The 27,138-nt window shown below is 49.4% G+C and overlaps 1 protein-coding gene across 1 annotated transcript in view; it reads left to right on the top strand.

Moving 5' to 3' along the window:
- LOC124121004 (methylmalonyl-CoA mutase, mitochondrial-like) overlaps positions 1 to 17,178 on the top strand; it is a 64,774-nt gene extending 47,596 nt beyond the window's left edge. Inside the window, exon 19 of the mRNA XM_048391890.1 lies at positions 16,850 to 17,178. Within this exon, the coding sequence (XP_048247847.1) occupies positions 16,850 to 16,929 (80 nt within the window). The 3' untranslated portion in view covers positions 16,930 to 17,178. The remainder of the gene's footprint in view (positions 1 to 16,849) is intronic.
- Positions 17,179 to 27,138: the final 9,960 nt, after the last annotated feature.

Raw genomic sequence — 27,138 nt, 5'->3', positions numbered from 1 at the left:
CACATACCCACATCCACCTCCACACACTTACACACATCCACCTCCACTCACATACCCACATCCACCTCCACACACAAACCCACATCCACCTCCACACACTTACCCACATCCACCTCCACACACATACCCACCTCCACCTCCACACACATACCCACATCCACCTCCACACACATACCCACATCCACCTCCACACACATACACACATCCACCTCCACACACATACCCACCTCCACCTCCACACACATACCAACATCCACCTCCACACACTTACACACATCCACCTCCACACACATACCCACCTCCACCTCCACACACATACCCACATCCACCTCCACACACTTACACACATCCACCTCCACACACATACCCACATCCACCTCCACACACATACCCACATCCACCTCCACACACATACACACATCCACCTCCACACACATACCCACCTCCACCTCCACACACATACCAACATCCACCTCCACACACTTACACACATCCACCTCCACACACATACCCACCTCCACCTCCACACACATACCAACATCCACCTCCACACACTTACACACATCCACCTCCACACACATACCCACCTCCACCTCCACACACATACCAACATCCACCTCCACACACTTACACACATCCACCTCCACACACATACCCACATCCACCTCCACACACATACCCACATCCACCTCCACACACATACCCACATCCACCTCCACACACATACACACATCCACCTCCACACACATACCCACATCCACCTCCACACACTCACCCACATCCACCTCCACACACATACCAACATCCACCTCCACACACTTACACACATCCACCTCCACACACATACCCACCTCCACCTCCACACACATACCAACATCCACCTCCACACACTTACACACATCCACCTCCACACACATACCCACCTCCACCTCCACACACATACCAACATCCACCTCCACACACTTACACACATCCACCTCCACACACATACCAACATCCACCTCCACACACTTACACACATCCACCTCCACACACATACCCACATCCACCTCCACACACATACCCACATCCACCTCCACACACTTACACACATCCACCTCCACACACATACCCACATCCACCTCCACACACATACCCACATCCACCTCCACACACATACCCACATCCACCTCCACACACATACCCACATCCACCTCCACACACATACCCACATCCACCTCCACACACATACCCACATCCACCTCCACACACATACCAACATCCACCTCCACACACTTACACACATCCACCTCCACACACAAACCCACATCCACCTCCACACACTCACCCACATCCACCTCCACACACTCACCCACATCCACCTCCACACACTTACACACATCCACCTCCACTCACATACACACATCCACCTCCACACACATACCCACATCCACCTCCACACACATACCCACATCCACCTCCACACACATACACACATCCACCTCCACACACATACCCACATCCACCTCCACACACTCACCCACATCCACCTCCACACACTTACACACATCCACCTCCACTCACATACCCACATCCACCTCCACACACAAACCCACATCCACCTCCACACACATACCCACATCCACCTCCACACACTTACACACATCCACCTCCACTCACATACCCACATCCACCTCCACACACAAACCCACATCCACCTCCACACACTTACCCACATCCACCTCCACACACAAACCCACATCCACCTCCACACACATACCTACATCCACCTCCACACACATACCCACATCCACCTCCACACACTTACACACATCCACCTCCACTCACATACCCACATCCACCTCCACACACAAACCCACATCCACCTCCACACACTTACCCACATCCACCTCCACACACATACCCACCTCCACCTCCACACACATACCCACCTCCACCTCCACACACTTACACACATCCACCTCCACACACATACCCACCTCCACCTCCACACACTTACACACATCCACCTCCACACACATACCCACCTCCACCTCCACACACATACCCACATCCACCTCCACACACATACCCACATCCACCTCCACACACTCACCCACATCCACCTCCACACACATACCCACATCCATCTCCACACACATACCCACATCCACCTCCACATACATACCCACATCCACCTCCACACACATACCCACATCCACCTCCACTCACATACCCACATCCACCTCCACACACATACCCACATCCACCTCCACTCACATACCCACATCCACCTCCACTCACATACCCACATCCACCTCCACATACATACCCACATCCACCTCCACACACATACCCACATCCACCTCCACACACATACCCACATCCACCTCCACACACAAACCCACATCCACCTCCACACACTTACACACATCCACCTCCACACACATACCCACATCCACCTCCACACACTTACACACATCCACCTCCACTCACATACCCACATCCACCTCCACACACAAACCCACATCCACCTCCACACACTTACCCACATCCACCTCCACACACATACCCACCTCCACCTCCACACACATACCCACCTCCACCTCCACACACTTACACACATCCACCTCCACACACATACCCACCTCCACCTCCACACACATACCCACATCCACCTCCACACACATACCCACATCCACCTCCACACACTTACACACATCCACCTCCACACACATACCCACATCCACCTCCACACACTCACCCACATCCACCTCCACACACTTACACACATCCACCTCCACACACATACCCACATCCACCTCCACATACAAACCCACCTCCACCTCCACACACAAACCCACACTCACCTCCACACACAAACCCACATCCACCTCCACACACATACCCACATCCACCTCCACATACATACCCACATCCACCTCCACACACAAACCCACCTCCACCTCCACACACAAACCCACACTCACCTCCACACACTTACACACATCCACCTCCACACACATACCCACACTCACCTCCACACACATACCCACAACCACCTCCACACACATACCCACATCCACCTCCACATACAAACCCACCTCCACCTCCACACACAAACCCACACTCACCTCCACACACATACCCACATCCACCTCCACACACATACCCACATCCACCTCCACACACATACCCACATCCACCTCCACACACATACCCACACTCACCTCCACACACTTACACACATCCACCTCCACACACATACCCACACTCACCTCCACACACTTACACACATCCACCTCCACACACATACCCACACTCACCTCCACACACTTACACACATCCACCTCCACACACATACCCACACTCACCTCCACACACATACCCACATCCACCTCCACACACAAACCCACATCCACCTCCACACACATACCCACATCCACCTCCACACACATACCCACACTCACCTCCACACACATACCCACAACCACCTCCACACACATACCCACATCCACCTCCACATACAAACCCACCTCCACCTCCACACACAAACCCACACTCACCTCCACACACAAACCCACATCCACCTCCACACACATACCCACATCCACCTCCACACACATACCCACACTCACCTCCACACACATACCCACAACCACCTCCACACACAAACCCACATCCACCTCCACACACAAACATATATCCACCTCCACACACATACCCACCTCCACCTCCACACACATACCCACATCCACCTCCACACACATACCCACATCCACCTCCACCTCCACACACATACCCACATCAACCTCCACACACATACCCACATCCACCTCCACACACATACCCACATCCACCTCCACACACATACCCACATCCACCTCTACACACATACCCACATCCACCTCCACACACATACCCACATCCACCTCCACACACATACCCACATCCACCTCCACACACATACCCACATCCACCTCTACACACATACCCACATCCACCTCCACACACATACCCACATCCACCTCTACACACATACCCACATCCACCTCCACACACATACCCACATCCACCTCCACACACATACCCACATCCACCTCCACACACATACCCACATCCACCTCCACACACATACACACATCCACCTCCACACACATACCCACCTCCACCTCCACACACATACCCACATCCACCTCCACACACAAACCCACGTCCACCTCCACACACATACATATATCCACCTCCACACACATACCCACACTCACCTCCACACACATACCCACACTCACCTCCACACACATACCCACATCCACCTCCACACACATACCCACATCCACCTCCACACACAAACCCACATCAACCTCCACACACATACCCACATCCACCTCCACACAGATACCCACATCCACCTCCACACACAAACCCACATCCACCTCCACACACATACCCACCTCCACCTCCACTCACATACCCACATCCACCTCCACACACTCACCCACATCCACCTCCACACACATACCCGCATCCACCTCCACACACATACCCACATCCACCTCCACACACAAACCCACATCCACCTCCACACACATACATATATCCACCTCCACACACATACCCACCTCCACCTCCACACACATACCCACATCCACCTCCACACACAAACCCACATCAACCTCCACACACATACCCACATCCACCTCCACACACATACCCACATCCACCTCCACACACTTACCCACATCCACCTCCACACACATACCAACATCCACCTCCACATACATACCCAGATCCACCTCCACACACATACCCACATCCACCTCCACACACATACCCACATCCACCTCCACACACATACCCACCTCCACCTCCACACACATACCCACATCCACCTCCACACACATACCCACATCCACCTCCACACACTTACCCACATCCACCTCCACACACATACCCACTTCCACCTCCACACACATACCCACATCCACCTCCACACACATACCCACATCCACCTCCACACACTTACACACATCCACCTCCACACACAAACCCACATCCACCTCCACACACAAACCCACATCCACCTCTACACACATACCCACATCCACCTCCACACACAAACCCACATCCACCTCTAAATCCACCTCCACACACAAACCCACATCATCCTCTAAATCCACCTCCACACACAAACCCACATCCACCTCCACACACAAACCCACATCCACCTCCACACACATACCCACATCCACCTCCACACACAAACCCACATCCACCTCCACACACAAACCCACATCCACCTCCACACACAAACCCACATCCACCTCCACACACAAACCCACATCCACCTCTACACACAAACCCACATCCACCTCCACACACATACCCACATCATCCTCTAAATCCACCTCCACACACAAACCCACATCCACCTCTACACACAAACCCACATCCATCTCCACACACATACCCACATCCACCTCTACACACATACCCACATCCACCTCCACACACTTACCCACATCCACCTCCACACACAAACCCACATCCACCTCTACACACATACCCACATCCACCTCCACACACATACCCACATCATCCTCCACACACATACCCACATCCACCTCCACACACAAACCCAAATCCACCTCCACATACATACCCACATCCACCTCTACACACATACCCACATCCACCTCCACACACTTACCCACATCCACCTCTACACACATACCCACATCCACCTCCACACACTTACCCACGTCCACCTCCACATATATACCCAGATCCACCTCTACACACATACCCACATCCACCTCCACACACATACCAACACCCACCTCCACACACATACCCACATCAACCTCCACACACATACCAACACCCACCTCCACAAACATACCAACATCCACCTCCACACACATACCCACATCCACCTCCACACACATACCCAGATCCACCTCCACACACATACCCACATCCACCTCCACACACATACCCACATCCACCTCCACACACATACCCACATCCACCTCCACTCACATACCCACATCCACCTCCACACACAAACCCACATCCACCTCCACACACATACCCACATCCACCTCCACACACATACCCACATCCACCTCCACACACGTACCCAGATCCACCTCCACATACATACCCAGATCCACCTCCACACACATACCCACATCCACCTCCACACACATACCCACATCCACCTCCACACACATACCCACATCCACCTCCACTCACATACCCACATCCACCTCCACACACAAACCCACATCCACCTCCACACACATACCCACATCCACCTCCACACACATACCCACATCCACCTCCACACACATACCCACATCCACCTCCACACACATACCCACATCCACCTCCACACACATACCCACATCCACCTCCACACACATACCCACATCCACCTCCACACACATACCCACATCCACCTCCACACACTTACCCACATCCACCTCCACACACATACCCACATCCACCTCCACACACACACCCACACCCACCTCCACACACACACCCACATCCACCTCCACACACTTACCCACATCCACCTCCACACACACACCCACATCCACCTCCACACACATACCCACATCCACCTCCACACACATACCCACACTCACCTCCACACACATACCCACACTCACCTCCACACACATACCCACATCCACCTCCACATACAAACCCACCTCCACCTCCACACACAAACCCACACTCACCTCCACACACATACCCACATCCACCTCCACACACATACCCACACTCACCTCCTCACACATACCCACACTCACCTCCACACACATACCCACATCCACCTCCACACACATACCCACACTCACCTCCACACACATACCCACATCCACCTCCACATACAAACCCACACTCACCTCCACACACATACCCACATCCACCTCCACACACATACCCACACTCACCTCCACACACATACCCACACTCACCTCCACACACATACCCACATCCACCTCCACACACAAACCCACATCCACCTCCACACACATACCCACATCCACCTCCACACACATACCCACACTCACCTCCACACACATACCCACATCCACCTCCACACACATACCCACATCCACCTCCACACACTCACCCACATCCATCTCCACACACTTACACACATCCACCTCCACACACATACCCACATCCACCTCCACATACAAACCCACCTCCTACTCCACACACAAACCCACACTCACCTCCACACACAAACCCACATCCACCTCCACACACATACCCACATCCACCTCCACATACAAACCCACCTCCACCTCCACACACAAACCCACCTCCACCTCCACACACAAACCCACACTCACCTCCACACACTTACACACATCCACCTCCACACACATACCCACACTCACCTCCACACACATACCCACAACCACCTCCACACACATACCCACATCCACCTCCACATACAAACCCACCTCCACCTCCACACACAAACCCACACTCACCTCCACACACATACCCACATCCACCTCCACACACATACCCACATCCACCTCCACACACAAACCCACACTCACCTCCACACACATACCCACATCCACCTCCACACACATACCCACATCCACCTCCACACACATACCCACACTCACCTCCACACACATACCCACACTCACCTCCACACACATACCCACATCCACCTCCACATACAAACCCACCTCCACCTCCACACACAAACCCACACTCACCTCCACACACATACCCACATCCACCTCCACACACATACCCACACTCACCTCCACACACATACCCACACTCACCTCCACACACATACCCACATCCACCTCCACACACATACCCACACTCATCTCCACACACATACCCACATCCACCTCCACATACAAACCCACACTCACCTCCACACACATACCCACATCCACCTCCACACACATACCCACACTCACCTCCACACACATACCCACACTCACCTCCACACACATACCCACATCCACCTCCACACACAAACCCACATCCACCTCCACACACATACCCACATCCACCTCCACACACATACCCACACTCACCTCCACACACATACCCACAACCACCTCCACACACATACCCACATCCACCTCCACATACAAACCCACCTCCACCTCCACACACAAACCCACACTCACCTCCACACACAAACCCACATCCACCTCCACACACATACCCACATCCACCTCCACACACATACCCACACTCACCTCCACACACATACCCACAACCACCTCCACACACATACCCACATCCACCTCCACACACAAACCCACCTCCACCTCCACACACATACCCACATCCACCTCCACACACATACCCACATCCACCTCCACTCACATACCCACATCCACCTCCACTCACATACCCACATCCACCTCCACACACATACCCACATCCACCTCCACTCACATACCCACATCCACCTCCACACACATACCCACATCCACCTCCACACACATACCCACATCCACCTCCACACACATACCCACATCCACCTCCACACACATACCTACATCCACCTCCACTCACATACCCACATCCACCTCCACACACAAACCCACATCCACCTCCACACACATACCCACATCCACCTCCACTCACATACCCACATCCACCTCCACACACAAACCCACATCCACCTCCACACACAAACCCACACTCACCTCCACACACAAACCCACATCCACCTCCACACACATACCCACATCCACCTCCACACACAAACCCACACTCACCTCCACACACAAACCCACATCCACCTCCACACACATACCCACATCCACCTCCACTCACATACCCACATCCACCTCCACACACTAACCCACATCCACCTCCACACACATACCCACATCCACCTCCACACACATACCCACATCCACCTCCACACACTAACCCACATCCACCTCCACACACAAACCCACATCCACCTCCACACACATACCCACATCCACCTCCACACACATACCCACATCCACCTCCACACACATACCCACATCCACCTCCACACACATACCCACATCCACCTCCACACACAAACCCACATCCACCTCCACACACAAACCCACATCCACCTCCACACACTTACACACATCCACCTCCACACTCATACCCACATCCACCTCCACACACATACCTACATCCACCTCCACACACATACCCACCTCCACCTCCACACACAAACCCACCTCCACCTCCACACACATACCCACATCCACCTCCACACACATACCCACATCCACCTCCACACACAAACCCACATCCACCTCCACACACATACCCACATCCACCTCCACACACATACCCACATCCACCTCCACACACATACCCACATCCACCTCCACACACATACCCACATCCACCTCCACACACATACCCACATCCACCTCCACACACAAACCCACATCCACCTCCACACACAAACCCACATCCACCTCCACACACTTACACACATCCACCTCCACACACATACCCACATCCACCTCCACACACAAACCCACATCCACCTCCACACACATACCCACATCCACCTCCACATACAAACCCACCTCCACCTCCACACACTTACCCACATCCACCTCCACACACATACCCACATCCACCTCCACACACATACCCACATCCACCTCCACACACATACCCACATCCACCTCCACACACATACCCACATCCACCTCCACACTCAAACCCACATCCACCTCCACACACATACCCACATCCACCTCCACACACTTACCCACATCCACCTCCACATACAAACCCACACTCACCTCCACACACATACCCACATCCACCTCCACACACATACACACATCCACCTCCACACAAATACCCACATCCACCTCCACACACATACCCACATCCACCTCCACACACATACCCACATCCACCTCCACACACATACCCACATCCACCTCCACACACATACCCACATCCACCTCCACACACAAACTCACCTCCACCTCCACACACATACCCACATCCACCTCCACACACATACCCACATCCACCTCCACACACATACCAACATCCACCTCCACACACATACCCACATCCACCTCCACACTCAAACCCACATCCACCTCCACACACATACCAACATCCACCTCTACACACATACCCACATCCACCTCCACACACAAACCCACATCCACCTCCACACACATACCCACATCCACCTCCACACACATACCCACATCCACCTCCACACACATACCCACATCCACCTCCACACACAAACCCACATCCACCTCCACACACATACCCACATCCACCTCCACACACATACCCACATCCACCTCCACACACATACCCACCTCCACCTCCACACACAAACCCACAACCACCTCCACACACATACCCACACCCACCTCCACACACATACCCACATCCACCTCCACACACATACCCACATCCACCTCCACACACATACCCACATCCACCTCCACACATATACCCACATCCACCTCCACAAACATACCCACATCCACCTCCACACACATACCCACATCCACCTCCACACACATACCCACATCCACCTCCACACACATACCCACATCCACCTCCACACACATACCCACATCCACCTCCACACACTTACCCACATCCACCTCCACACACATACCCACATCCACCTCCACACACATACCCACATCCACCTCCACACACAAACCCACATCCACCTCCACACACATACCCACATCCACCTCCACACACAAACCCACATCCACCTCCACACACATACCCACATCCACCTCCACACACATACCCACACCCACCTCCACACACTTACCCACATCCACCTCCACACACATACCCACATCCACCTCTACAAACATACCCACATCCACCTCCACACACAAACTCACCTCCACCTCCACACACATTCCCACATCCACCTCCCCACACAAACTCACCTCCACCTCCACACACATACCCACATCCATCTTCACACACATACCCACATCATCCTCTAAATCCACCTCCACACACATACCCACATCCACCTCCACACACAAACTCACCTCCACCTCCACACACAAACCCACATCCACCTCCACACACATACCCACATCCACCTCCACACACATACCCACATCCACCTCCCCACACAAACTCACCTCCACCTCCACACACATACCCACATCCACCTCCACACACATACCCACATCCACCTCCACACACAAACTCACCTCCACCTCCACACACAAACTCACCTCCACCTCCACACACATACCCACATCCACCTCCACACACATACCCACATCCACCTCCACACACTTACCCACATCCACCTCCACACACAAACCCACATCCACCTCCACACACATACCCACATCCACCTCCACACACATACCCACCTCCACCTCCACACACTTACCCACATCCACCTCCACACACATACCCACATCCACCTCCACACACATACCCACATCCACCTCCACACACATACCCACATCCACCTCCACACACATACCCACATCCACCTCCACACACTTACCCACATCCACCTCCACACACTTACCCACATCCACCTCCACACACAAACTCACCTCCACCTCCACACACATACCCACATCCACCTCCACACACTTACCCACATCCACCTCCACACACTTACCCACATCCACCTCCACACACTTACCCACATCCACCTCCACACACAAACTCACCTCCACCTCCACACACAAACTCACCTCCACCTCCACACACATACCCACATCCACCTCCACACACATACCCACATCCACCTCCACACACTTACCCACATCCACCTCCACACACTTACCCACATCCACCTCCACACACATACCCACATCCACCTCCACAAACATACCCACATCCACCTCCACACACAAACTCACCTCCACCTCCACACACATACCCACATCCACCTCGACACACATACCCACATCATCCTCTAAATCCACCTCCACACACAAACTCACCTCCACCTCCACACACAAACCCACATCCACCTCCACACACATACCCACATCCACCTCCACACTCATACCCACATCCACCTCCACACACAAACCCACATCCACCTCCACACACATACCCACATCCACCTCCACACACAAACCCACATCCACCTCCACACACATACCCACATCCACCTCCACACACATACCCACATCCACCTCCACACACAAACCCACATCCACCTCCACACACATACCCACATCCACCTACACACACAAACTCACCTCCACCTCCACACACATACCCACATCCACCTCTACACACAAACCCACCTCCACCTCCACACACAAACTCACCTCCACCTCCACACACATACCCACATCCACCTCCACACACAAACCCACCTCCACCTCCACACACATACCCACATCCACCTCTACACACAAACCCACATCCACCTCCACACACATACCCACATCCACCTCCACACACATACCCACATCCACCTCCACACACATACCCACATCCACCTCCACACACATACCCACATCCACCTCCACACACAAACTCACCTCCACCTCCATACACATACCCACATCCACCTCCACACACTTACCCACATCCACCTCCACACACATACCCACCTCCACCTGCACACACAAACCCACACTCACCTCCACACACATACCCACATCCACCTCCACACATACCCACACTCACCTCCACATACACACCCACATCCACCTCTACACACATACCCACATCCACCTCCACACACATACCCACATCATCCTCCACACACATACCCACATCCACCTCCACACACAAACCCAAATCCACCTCCACATACATACCCACATCCACCTCTACACACATACCCACATCCACCTCCACACACTTACCAACATCCACCTCCACACACATACCCACATCCACCTCCACACACATACCCACTTCCACCTCCACACACATACCCAGATCCACCTCCACACACATACCCACCTCCACCTCCACACTCATACCCGCATCCACCTCCACACACATACCCACATCCACCTCTACACACATACCCACATCCACCTCCACACACATACCCACATCCACCTCCACACACATACCCACATCCACCTCCACACACATACCCACATCATCCTCCACACACATACCCACATCCACCTCCACACACATACCCAGATCCACCTCCACATACATACCCAGATCCACCTCTACACACATACCCACATCCACCTCAACACACATACCAACATCCACCTCTACACACATACCCACATCCACCTCCACACACATACCCACATCCACCTCCACACACATACCCACATCCACCTCTACACACATACCCACATCCACCTCCACACACATACCAACATCCACCTCCACACACATACCCACATCCACCTCCACACACATACCCACTTCCACCTCCACACACATACCCAGATCCACCTCCACACACATACCCAGATCCACCTCCACACACATACCCACATCCACCTCCACACACATACCCACATCCACCTCCACACACATACCCACATCCACCTCCACACACAAACCCACATCCAACTCCACACACAAACCCACATCCACCTCCACACACATACCCACACCCACCTCCACACACAAACCCACCTCCACCTCCACACACATACCCACATCCACCTCCACACACATACCTACATCCACCTCCACACACATACCCACATCCACCTCCACACACATACCCACATCCACCTCCACACACATACCTACATCCACCTCCACACACATACCCACATCCACCTCCACACACATACCCACTTCCACCTCCACACACAAACCCACATCCACCTCCACACACAAACCCACATCCACCTCCACACACATACCCACACCCACCTCCACACACAAACCCACCTCCACCTCCACACACAAACCCACATCCACCTCCACACACATACCCACTTCCACCTCCACACACATACCCAGATCCACCTCCACACATACCCAGATCCACCTCCACACACATACCCACACCCACCTCCACACACATACCCACATCCACCTCCACACACATACCCACATCCACCTCCACACACAAACCCACATCCACCTCCACACACATACCCACATCCACCTCCACACACAAACCCACCTCCATCTCCACACACTTACCCGCATCCACCTCCACACACATACCCACATCCACCTCCACACACATACCCACATCCACCTCCACTCACATACCCACATCCACCTCCACACACAAACCCACATCTACCTCCACACACATACATATATCCACCTCCACACACATACATATATCCACCTCCACACACAAACCCACATCTACCTCCACACACATACATATATCCACCTCCACACACATACCCACCTCCACCTCCACACACATACCCACATCCACCTCCACACACAAACCTACATCCACCTCCACACACATACCAACATCCACCTCCACACACATACCCACATCCACCTCCACACACATACCCACATCCACCTCCACACACATACCCACCTCCACCTCCACACAGATACCCACCTCCACCTCCATACACATACCCACATCCACCTCCACACACATACCCACATCCACCTCCACACACAAACCTACATCCACCTCCACACACATACCCACATCCACCTCCACACACATACCCACATCCACCTCCACACACATACCCACATCCACCTCCACAAACATACCCACATCCACCTCCACACACATACCTACATCCACCTCCACACACATACCTACATCCACCTCCACACACATACCCACATCCACCTCCACACACAAACCCACATCCAACTCCACACACATACCCACATCCACCTCCACACACATACCCACACCCACCTCCACACACAAACCCACCTCCACCTCCACACACATACCCACATCCACCTCCACACACATACCTACATCCACCTCCACACACATACCCACATCCACCTCCACACACATACCCACATCCACCTCCACACACATACCTACATCCACCTCCACACACATACCCACATCCACCTCCACACACATACCCACTTCCACCTCCACACACAAACCCACATCCACCTCCACACACAAACCCACATCCACCTCCACACACATACCCACACCCACCTCCACACACAAACCCACCTCCACCTCCACACACAAACCCACATCCACCTCCACACACATACCCACTTCCACCTCCACACACATACCCAGATCCACCTCCACACATACCCAGATCCACCTCCACACACATACCCACACCCACCTCCACACACATACCCACATCCACCTCCACACACATACCCACATCCACCTCCACACACAAACCCACATCCACCTCCACACACAAACCCACCTCCACCTCCACACACTTACCCGCATCCACCTCCACACACATACCCACATCCACCTCCACACACATACCCACATCCACCTCCACTCACATACCCACATCCACCTCCACCTCCACACACATACCCACATCCACCTCCACACACAAACCTACATCCACCTCCACACACATACCAACATCCACCTCCACACACATACCCACATCCACCTCCACACACATACCCACATCCACCTCCACACACATACCCACCTCCACCTCCACACAGATACCCACCTCCACCTCCATACACATACCCACATCCACCTCCACACACATACCCACATCCACCTCCACACACAAACCTACATCCACCTCCACACACATACCCACATCCACCTCCACACACATACCCACATCCACCTCCACACACATACCCACATCCACCTCCACAAACATACCCACATCCACCTCCACACACATACCCACATCCACCTCCACACACATACCCATATCCACCTCCACACACAAACCCACATCCACCTCCACACAGATACCCACATCCACCTCCACACACAAACCCACATCCACCTCCACACACATACCCACATCCACCTGCACACACAAACCTACATCCACCTCCACACACATACCCACATCCACCTCCACACACATACCCACATCCACCTCCACACACATACCCACCTCCACCTCCACACGGATACCCACATCCACCTCCACACACTTACCCACATCCACCTCCACACACAAACCTAGATCCACCTTCACACACAAACCCACACCCACCGCCACACACATACCCACAGCCACATCCAACTCCAAACACATACAAACATACATACAAACCCACGCATGATGACATGTGACGACACACTTGATACCACCAAACAGGCTAGACACTTACAATAAAGGGGAGCTTTCTTTTGTATGACTATAGTTCTGTCAAAGTGTTATGTTCACTGCTGTGAGGTATCAAGTGTTATGTTAACAGCATTGTTTTGTTCACTGCAAGCGAAATATCACTCTTCTCAAAGTAGACACAATTTATGGAAAACAACTTCTTTAATACTGTAAATGCACGTTTCAGTATGGATCCTGTATAGATTCAAGACTGTCATCCGTCAACTTCTAAGTAATGCCTATCAAACAATTCACTTTTCTCAAATTTTGAAAACTCAGTCTTTCACACTGAAGTGTGCAATAAATGACCAAGTATCTTCTTCTTCATGCAGGGGCACACGTGGCCCAGTCATCTAAGGCGCCGTGATTGGCTGTGCAGAGTTGCGTCCCTTGGACACGCCAGAAACCTATGATTGTGGGTTCGAATCCCGGTTCACCCCGATAATGTTTCTAGGTTTGTCAGCACCATACCCGTGCTCGTGGGTTTCACCGAAGTGGTAAACGTCTGAGACCTGCATCACTTCGGCCTTTCCTCCCACATTAAGTTGACATGACGTGATATAACTGTAATTCTGTTAAAAGTGGTGTTAAACCCAACTCACTCGCTTACTCTTCTTCAGGGACACGGATACCAGACGCTGCAATGAAGCTGATCGACATGATTGGTCAGCATTCAACCGAGACAAAACAAAGGGCCTAATACTGAGAATGACATCAATGCAAAGATCTGAGACATTCTGCATTATAAGTGCCATGCTGTTAGTGCATCTAAGTGCCATGATATGCTTCTTCGTCTGATGTTGTTCTGTAACTTCCTTTGGTATACGACCCGTGAAGATCCGGGGTAGAATAGGTGTTCAGCAACCAATGCTTGCCATAAAAGGCAACTATGATTGTCGTAAGAGGCGACTAATGGGATTGTTGATTAGGTTGATGAATGTCATCGTATTGCGATTGCATGGACCGATGCTCATGATGTCAAACACTGGATTGTCTAGTCCACACTGTATTATTTACAGTCTGATGTCATATAGTTGGTATATTGCTGAGTGTGGCATTAAACAACAACAAGAACAACAACAACAAAATCATTCATATTGATAGGTCCCCAGTGTATATCTCTCTGTTGACATTGTTGACATTGTTGACATAATGGATAATCAGATGCTTTTTGTGTGGCTTCAGCCTTCATCTGCAGAATGGGATGTGTTTCTTCTTGGGAGTATCTTGCTGTGAGTCCTAGGTGCTTTTGTACAAAACAACCTTAGCGCTAAGACTGTCGTAAGTCTATGTTAAGGTATGGGAGTTACAATCACCTCAGCGCTAAGATCGCTCTGTACAAAGGCACCCTGGGCATCGGTCGTGATCACAAACTCAAAGTTACAATGTTTAGCGGTTGTGATTCAGATTTGTTGCCATGAAACCACTCCAGCATTCTTAAATAAGATAAAGTAATGTATTTTATGAAGCAAATCATATTCATGGACGTGCATGGGAGAGTGAACATCCTTCTCGTGTATTTAATCTGAAAGGAAAGTGATAGATTTACCCTTTGAATGGTATAACACTGAAGGAAGAAGCATTTGTGTATGGCAATATATGTTTACCAGGTACTGTTGACTGTAAATACTGTACTATAGTGTGTGGAAGGGTGAATGTGATGATGTGATAGAGTATTATGATATTTACTATTGCAGTTGATAATGAATTGTAAGACTTAAAGTTATTCCAATAAATATTTCAAATCAGCGTATGTCTTGTGTTTCTGAATAAAACACGTAACCTGATGTCATTGTTCTTTACTTTTGAATATTTGAATATTCTAGTTCGAGCTTCCATCTTAGCTTTGTGTTCAGTAGATTTTAGTCTGAGCATATGGATTCTTATCAACTGATCTTGTCAAACCAAAAGTACCCGTGTAGGTTCTGGGTTAGGAAAGGTCCACAGCAACCAATGCTGGTCCTAAGGCGAAAAAAAATAAAAGATTTAGTTCTCGGGCAATGTTTTTTGAAATTATAGTGAGGGCGGGCAGTGTCTTTTTTTGGTTGTTGTTCAAATTAGTATATAACCAAATAAACAGTTGTGTACAATCAAGCAGGGAAAGGGCCTCTCTACATAAATGTATCCCTTGATGTAAAATACGGGAATACAATGTTTGACTACCGTTGGTCTTGGAATATTTTAGGATCTTTTTGTGTGTTTTTTTAAATGGAATTAAAAACAAAACTTTTATGATGATGCAGGCGGTGCCTGAGAACCAATACTATTATTTTTTTAGCCAAAGAGGCGACCAAAAGGATCGGGTGGTCAGGTTCAGTGACTTAATTGATTCTGTGTCATCGTAGCACGACACTGTGGATCATTTGCTCACAATATCAATCACTGGATTGTCTGGTTCAGACTCAATGATTACTGTCTCCCATCATATACATGGAATTGTGTAATGCGTTTAATAACAAATAAACCACAGTCAGGTTTGGACTTGTGGCTAAAGATGCAGATTGTTGCAATATCTGATGAGTGTTAATTATTGTGGGTCATTGATATTAATTAACAAGTTGGTTGGCCATAAAGAAATGAATGTTTTTTTAAAGTATTAAGGCAGTGTTTCTTGAACTAGCCAGTTTTTTTTCCATTGCAGCTGTAGACCTTAACTTAATTCAAGATTAACCTCTTAAGCATGTCAATCGATACAGTCTTTATTTGACTACACATGATTCAGATGTTAAGAATGTCTTTGTGGCCAATGATATGAGGGCAGCTGAGCTACAGTAGTAAAAGATTTCATTCTATCTTTATCTGTCTGCGCATATGTAACAAAGAAACCATCACAACAGAACATTTGCTATCTGTCCTTTTAAAATCCCACTAAATGCATTAGTTTAGTTCAGTAACAATCCCATTAAATGCATTAGTTTAAATCAGTAACAATCCCACTAAATGCATTAGTTTAGATCAGTAACAATCTCGCTAAATGCATTAGTTTGGTTCAGTAACAATCCCACTAAATGCATTAGTTTAGTTCAGTAACAATCCCACTAAATGCATTAGTTTGGTTCAGTAACAATCCCACTAAATGCATTAGTTTAAATCAGTAACAATCCCACTAAATGCATTAGTTTAGATCAGTAACAATCTCGCTAAATGCATTAGTTTGGTTCAGTAACAATCCCACTAAATGCATTAGTTTAGTTAAGTAACAATCCCACTAAATGCATTAGTTAAGTTCAGTAACAATCCCACTAAATGCATTAGTTTAGATCAGTAACAATCTCGCTAAATGCATTACTTTAGTTCAGTAACAATCCCACTAAATGCATAAGTTTGGTTCAGTAACAATCCCACTAAATGCATTAGTTTAGTTCAGTAACAATCCCACTAAATGCATTAGTTTGGTTCAGTAACAATCCCACTAAATGCATTAGTTTAGTTCAGTAACAATCCCACTAAATTCATTAGTTTGGTTCAGTAACAATCCCACTAAATGCATTAGCTTGGTTCAGTAACAATCCCACTAAATGCATTAGTTTAGTTCAGTAACAATCCCACTAAATTCATTAGTTTTGTTCAGTAACAATCCCACTAAATGCATTAGTTTAGTTCAGTAACAATCCCACTAAATCCATTAGTTTGGTTCTGTAACAATCCCACTAAATGCATTAGCTTGGTTCAGTAACAATCCCACTAAATGCATTATTTTAGTTCAGTAACAATCCCACTAAATTCATTAGTTTGGTTCAGTAACAATCCCACTAAATGCATTAGCTTGGTTCAGTAACAATCCCACTAAAAGCATTAGTTTGGTTCAGTAACAATGGTGACATTACCCAGGACATCAGCAAGGCTCAGTGACGGACGAACCTGTAGTGGTGACACAACCCAGGACGTCAGCAAGGCTAAGTGTCGGACGAACCTGTAGTGGTGACACAACCCAGGACGTCAGCAAGATTCAGTGTCGGACGAACCGGCACCGGTGACACAACCCAGGACGTCAGCAAGGCTAAGTGTCGGACGAACCTGCATCCATGACACAACCCAGGACGTCAGCAAGGCTAAGTGACGGACGAGCCTGCATTGGTGACACATTCCAGGACGTCAGTAAGGCTAAGTGTCGGACGAACCTGCATCCATGACACAACCCAGGACGTCAGCAAGGCTACGTGTCGGACGAACCTGCATCCATGACACAACCCAGGACGTCAGTAGAGTAAGTGTCGGACGAACCTGCATTGGCGACATTACCCAGGACGTCAGCAAGGCTAAGTGTCCGACAAACCTGCATCCATGACACAACCCAGGACGTCAGCAAGGCTAAGTGTCGGACGAACCTGCATCCATGACACAACCCAGGACGTCAGCAAGGCTCAGTGACGGACGAGCCTGCATTGGTGACACATTCCAGGACGTCAGCAAGGCTAAGTGTCGGACGAACCTGCATCCATGACACAACCCAGGACGTCAGCAAGGCTAAGTGTCGGACGAACCTGCATTGGCGACATTACCCAGGACGTCAGCAAGGCTAAGTGTCGGACGAACCTGCATTGGCGACATTACCCAGGACGTCAGCAAGGCTCAGTGTCGGACGAACCTGCATTGGCGACATTACCCAGGACGTCAGCAAGATTCATTGTCGGACGAACCTGCATCGGTGACACAACCCAGGACGTCAGCAAGGCTCAGTGTCGGACGAACCTGCATTGGTGACACAACCCAGGACGTCAGCAAGGCTCAGTGTCGGACGAACCTGCATCCATGACACAACCCAGGACGTCAGCAAGGCTAAGTGTCGGACGAACCTGCATTGGCGACACAACCCAGGACGTCAGCAAGATTCATTGTCGGACGAACCTGCATTGGCGACATTACCCAGGACGTCAGCAAGGCTCAGCGTCGGACGAACCTGCAGTGGCGACACAACCCATGACGTCAGCAAGATTCATTGTCGGACGAACCTGCATTGGCGACACAACCCAGGACGTCAGCAAGATTCATTGTCGGACGAATCTGCATTGGCGATATTACCCAGGACGTCAGCAAGATTCATTGTCGGACGAACCTGCATTGGCGACATTACCCATGACGTCAGCAAGATTCAGTGTCGGACGAACCTGCATTGGCGACATTAAGTGTCGGACGAACCTGCATTGGCGACACAACCCAGGACGTCAGCAAGATTCATTGTCGGACGAACCTGCATTGGCGACATTACCCAGGACGTCAGCAAGATTCAGTGTCGGACGAACCTGCATTGGCGACATTACCCAGGACGTCAGCAAGATTCAGTGTCGGACGAACCTGCATTGGCGACATTACCCATGACGTCAGCAAGGCTAAGTGTCGGACGAACCTGCATTGGCGACATTACCCAGGACGTCAGCAAGGCTCAGTGTCGGACGAACCTGCATTGGCGACATATCCCTGACGTATACACGTGGCTGAGTCTTGATGTAATCATGTAAAGTGTTTGGAGTGACAGTTGAGGAAGCTGTCACTTCAGCTAACACCAGAACAGGAAACGAGCGACGCTGCTACATATGAGCAAGTCGTGACATCCATTGTAATGGTATTGCGTTTCAGGATTGCACAGGTCACCTAGTTTTTAAAGCATTTCGCTTGTATTTTTTTATTCGCAACATGGATATTGTATTTGTAACGGGTTAGAGGTTGGGACGTGGTTGTAAGGGTGTGCCATGGCCCACCCCAACCTCAGTTAATATGTTTGTTCTTTTGTTTGTTTGTTTGTTTGTTTGTATGTTGTTTGTTGTTTAACGCCGCTCTCATCAGTATTCCATCTATATGACGGCGGTCTCTAAATAATCGAGTCTGGACCAGACAATCCAGTGATTGATATCATGAGCATCAATCCACACAATCGGGATACGATGACATGCATCAACCGAGCCAGAGAGCCTGACCACCTGTTCCTGTCATAGCATCCTTAAGATAAGCATAGTAGCCTTTAACGACAAGCATTGGTTGCTGAAGACGTATCCTACCCCGGATCTTTAAGGGTCTAGATATAATGAGATTATTTTTTAAACGGATTTAAATGAAAACGCTAACAAATAATAAAACTCAATAGAAAGTTTACTCATTGTTATTTATGAAATTTGATAACAGTTGCATGTATTATTTTATTTAACTCCCTTGCCTCGGAATGATTGCCATCGTATCCCAATTGCGTAGATCGATGCTCATGATGTCAATCACTGAATTGTCTGGTCCAAACTTTTTTTATTTACAGCAGTCACATAGCTGGAATATTGCTGAGTACCGTTGGTTGGAGACCAATTCTGATCCGGATATTCACTGGGCAAAATGTGGACAAGTGACTGGGGTGTTGTGCATGTATAACATTATTCCACCAATATCAGGGCGGGGGGCAAGAATGGGTTCAACGCAGGGGATAACGTAACACAAGTTGTGCGTGACAAGCCAGCGGGTGAAACACTAGACTTACCCAGTAGATTTGGAGGATGTATTGATTACCTCCCTTATTAAATGTTAGAACTAGGGCACAGTGACATGAAAACACACATTGCGGTCAACTTCCCAGGTCGTTCCTCCTCCCAGCGTGATCTGTTTCACTCCTCCCGGCTTGCGAACACGGCCTTGACTCACATATATATGTATACACACACACGCACATACATACTATAAAATCCCGGTTCACCCCAATTATGTTTCTAGGTTTGTCAGCACCGTACCCGTGCTCGTGGGTTTCACCGAAGTGGTAAACGTCTGAGATCTGCATCACTTTGGGCTTTCCTCCCACATTAAGCTGACACGCCGCGATATGACTGCAATACTGTTAAAAGCGGAGTTAAACCAAACTCACTTACTCACCCATGCATTCTTCTTACCTTGAATATGTTGTTTCTTTTACAAATACTATCGTTTAACTAATAACAGAAATGCGGATTTATAATGGCAATTGAAACACGTTTCAACGTTGCCCAAACCGTTTATCATACGCTATCTCGCCATCGCGCATCAATGATTTATTCATTAATACGTCAGTAGATGATTTTAAACTTTCATGTGAGGAAAGGTATATAGTTTTATACAGTATATACCACTACCAGTCTCTGACTATTTACGTATATGTTATAAATATGAAGCTTTCCTTGAATCAAAATCCTAATTTATCTCAAAGATATATTTCCAAGCATCATCAAATGTTTTGTACCAGAAATGTTAAAGAAATCAAGAACCTTGCAAAAATCATCAAATACTTTGCAAAAACTACCTTTGGGTATGAGTGTATCAATGTGTTTGCTGAATGAGTTACCTAATGATTGTACAGCATAACCGACATCATGTTAAATATAGATTATTATCATGTGAAGAACATTTTCTCCTGTACCACCTCAAAGAGTGAGTGAGTTGGTCATAACACCGCTTTTAACAGTATTCCGGGTATATCGCGGCGTGTCAGCTTAATGTGGGAGGAAAGCCCGAAGTGATGCAGGTCTCAGACGTTTACCACTTCGGTGAAACCCACGAGCACGGGTATGGGTATGGTGCTGACAAACCTAGAAACATAATCGGGGCAAACCGGGATTCGAACCCACAATCATAGGTATCTGATGTGCCCAAGTGACACAACTCTGCATGGCGAATCGCGGCGCCTTACACGACTGGGCCACCCGTGCCTCCGTTTGTTAAAAGAAATAATGTGATTGATTGATTGATTGATTGGTAGCGGTGTTAGTGAGCTGTCAATGAAGGGTGTAGCACCACTGAAAAGAAGCGTGTCATAACAGTTTGTTTTTAAAACAAAATATAGTTTAATTCTAAGTTTTCTATTAAAGAATTTTTTTCATGCAACCTGTCAGTAACAGGCTAGTTTTGTCAATGCACATGTCTCTGAAATTATGCGAAGATGAAAACTTAGCGTACTCACGTATTTCGTAATTGATACTGAACCCGTTTCGCTGACCCGTGCTGTGGTGACATTGTAGATTAAACAACTCACATACTCATGTGTTAGAAGTTATATATCACCTGATGTAATGTGAAATGACCAAGTACTTTAAACAAATGAAGTTATGTAATATTATGCATCATTTTACTAATATTCCGTACATATATGTATTTGCAGAACACATTGTATCTGTAAAGTTATGAAATTATCAAATTTAAATTTGTCAGGTCACACATTGAGTTGAGGTGAGGTGATATGGGGTTTAACGTCGCGTCCAAGATTATTGCACTTATAAAGCGACGTGCATGCACGTGTGTGTGTGGATGCTTGTACTAGTCCGACTGATGCCGATTTATAGTGCAATCTCACTGAGATACCATGCCGCAGTTTAAAATGAATATCCCACTCATACACAGTATACTGACTCCGAGCCGGCCAGTCCTTGTTTTAGCCCCTTAATGCCGAGCGCCAGACAGGGTAACAACAAGTACCATATTTTAACGTCTTTTGGTACATTGAGATGAACAGGTTATTGGTTCGATCTATCTCGCACCCCCATCACTGATTGATCAAATGGCAGTGAGCTGACTTCATGGATATTACTCGTGTGGTCACGTGATGGGAAACTCAGGTGAACACTGCTCTGAGACTGTTGCCATGTTAGATTCAAGTGTTTCCGTTTGGCCCGCTGCCAGGTTAGATGTAATGCGATAGTCACGTGACGCCTAGCTCTGGATTACACGACTGTGACACAGTTATACAATTGCCAGCTAACATGGCGAGTTTGTGTGTGTTGGTGCTGCTTGTAGCAGCCTCATCTGTGGTTCAGGGACACGAAAATATCGCAGCAGTTGTCAATCAGATGAGTTTGCTTGAGAAAGAAATTAACCATCTGAAAGTGGAATTGAACCACTTGAAATCTGACGTTCCAGGAATGGAGACGAGAGTCATAAACAAGATGGACATTTTGGAGTTACTGCTGAGATCGGATTTGACGAAGAAGATTGTACCTTCCTATATGCGTAGTCAAATAGAGTCGTTTGATGCCACGGTAAACAGTCACGTGATGTCCCAGATTAGACACCTCAAGCGTGGATATCAGCAGATGAAGCGACAGACACTGAGTCTCACTAGACAGTTGAGGGAGGTCGGACAGACTAAAACAAGACAACCACTGGACACTGTGAAAGACAAAGATGCATGTGAACAGCAGGTGAGTGAACTAAAGACAGAGTTGAACCTAACTCGTCGTCACGTGATCCATGTTGAAAAGGATGTTAGTTTACTAAAAGATAACGTGTTACATGTCATACGACAGAGTGCTGACGTGCACGCACAGATTAATGAAACCCAACGAACAGTTGAGACCCTTGTAAAACAGAACGTACGTTTGAGAAATGACTTGATTGTGGTTAACGCCAGTCATGCAGAAGATGTGCAGACATTGGGAGACTTTCATCTGAACTACGTCAACAAGACACGTGACCTTCAGACCAATGCTGACAGAACACAACCCACCCAACATTACACACCCACGACTCCATCTGGACTTCCCTTCAAGTCAGTGGCGACGACACCTACAACACGACAGTTTCAAGACAAGACGAGAATATTGGTGGTACAACTTTTCTCTGGCTTCTCACATCCCCATCAGATTACCATAGATAAAAACGACATGAAGACGTATCCTTATCTGCGTACATCACGCGTTGATGCTCTAACATACGAGCCTGTGTCAAGAAGACTGATATTCAGTAGAATGTCACCACCAGGCATCTTCTCCTCAAGGCTGGACGTGTCGGGTGTCACAACACTACGAGAGGGAATCAAATCGTACGGAATGACAGTCGATGTTGACAGACGACTTATCTTCCTTACCACATACCATCCGACGAAGACAATCAGTCGTATGTCCACATTTGGGAAACACTTTCGGGGCATTGTGAACTTGCGTTATCGCGGATCATACGATCCCAGTGGCATTGCTGTAGACTCCAGGAAGAAGATGATCTATTTCTGTAAATATAATGATGGGTTGTGGTCTGTTGATTATAATGGTAAAAGGCTGCATCAGATAGACGTGAGACGTGACGTTTATGCTGCTACTATTGACACTATACACGGTGTCCTATATTTCAGCGAGAACAAGAAGGTGATAAAACGATCTTTATCAACTAATACTACAACGGAAATGATGGAATTCAGTGACAGGATTAGAGGCCTTGTCTACTACAACAACAGCCTGTACATAAGTGGAAAGAATATTGATGTCATATACCTAGAAAACAACGTACATTTCAAATTGAAGACAATGGAGCATAGTTACAATGTAATGTGTTTGATTCCGTGATCACATCTGTCTTAAAAGAGACTCCTACACGGTACTTTAGCCCAGGGACATCGTAGGAAAATGGAAATATTCTCACAACCAGTTACACAGATGGCCACAACGTTTTTAGATACGATTAGAGAATAACTTTATTATTGGATCGTCACATGCAGCTTCATGAGGTGCCTGGGATGGTTGGGGAACCTGGGCTCCCTGGGGCGGCGGGGGAACCTTGAGTGGCGGGGGAACCTGGGTTGGCGGGGGAACCTGGGGTGGCGAGGGAACCAGGGCACCCTGGAGCGGCGAGGGAACCTTGAGTGGCGAGGGAACCTGGGGTGGCGGGGGAACCTGGGGTGGCGAGGGAACCTGGGGTGGCGGGGGAACCTTGAGTGGCGGGGGAACCAGGGGTGGCGGGGGAACCTTGAGTGGCGGGGGAACCTGGGGTGGCGGGGGAACCTTGAGTGGCGGGGGAACCTTGAGTGGCGGGGGAACCTGGGGTGGCGGGGGCACCTTGAGTGGCGGGTGAACCTTGAGTGGCGGGTGAACCTGGGGTGGCGGGGGAACCTTGAGTGGCGGGGGAACCTGGGGTGGCGGGGGAACCTTGAGTGGCGGGGGAACCTTGAGTGGCGGGGGAACCAGGGGTGGCGGGGGAA

This window comes from Haliotis rufescens, unplaced genomic scaffold (assembly GCF_023055435.1).
Source record: "Haliotis rufescens isolate VD_foot unplaced genomic scaffold, xgHalRufe1.0.p SCAF_101, whole genome shotgun sequence".
NCBI classification, from domain to species: domain Eukaryota; kingdom Metazoa; phylum Mollusca; class Gastropoda; order Lepetellida; family Haliotidae; genus Haliotis; species Haliotis rufescens.
This window is presented reverse-complemented; position numbering and strand designations above follow the sequence as displayed.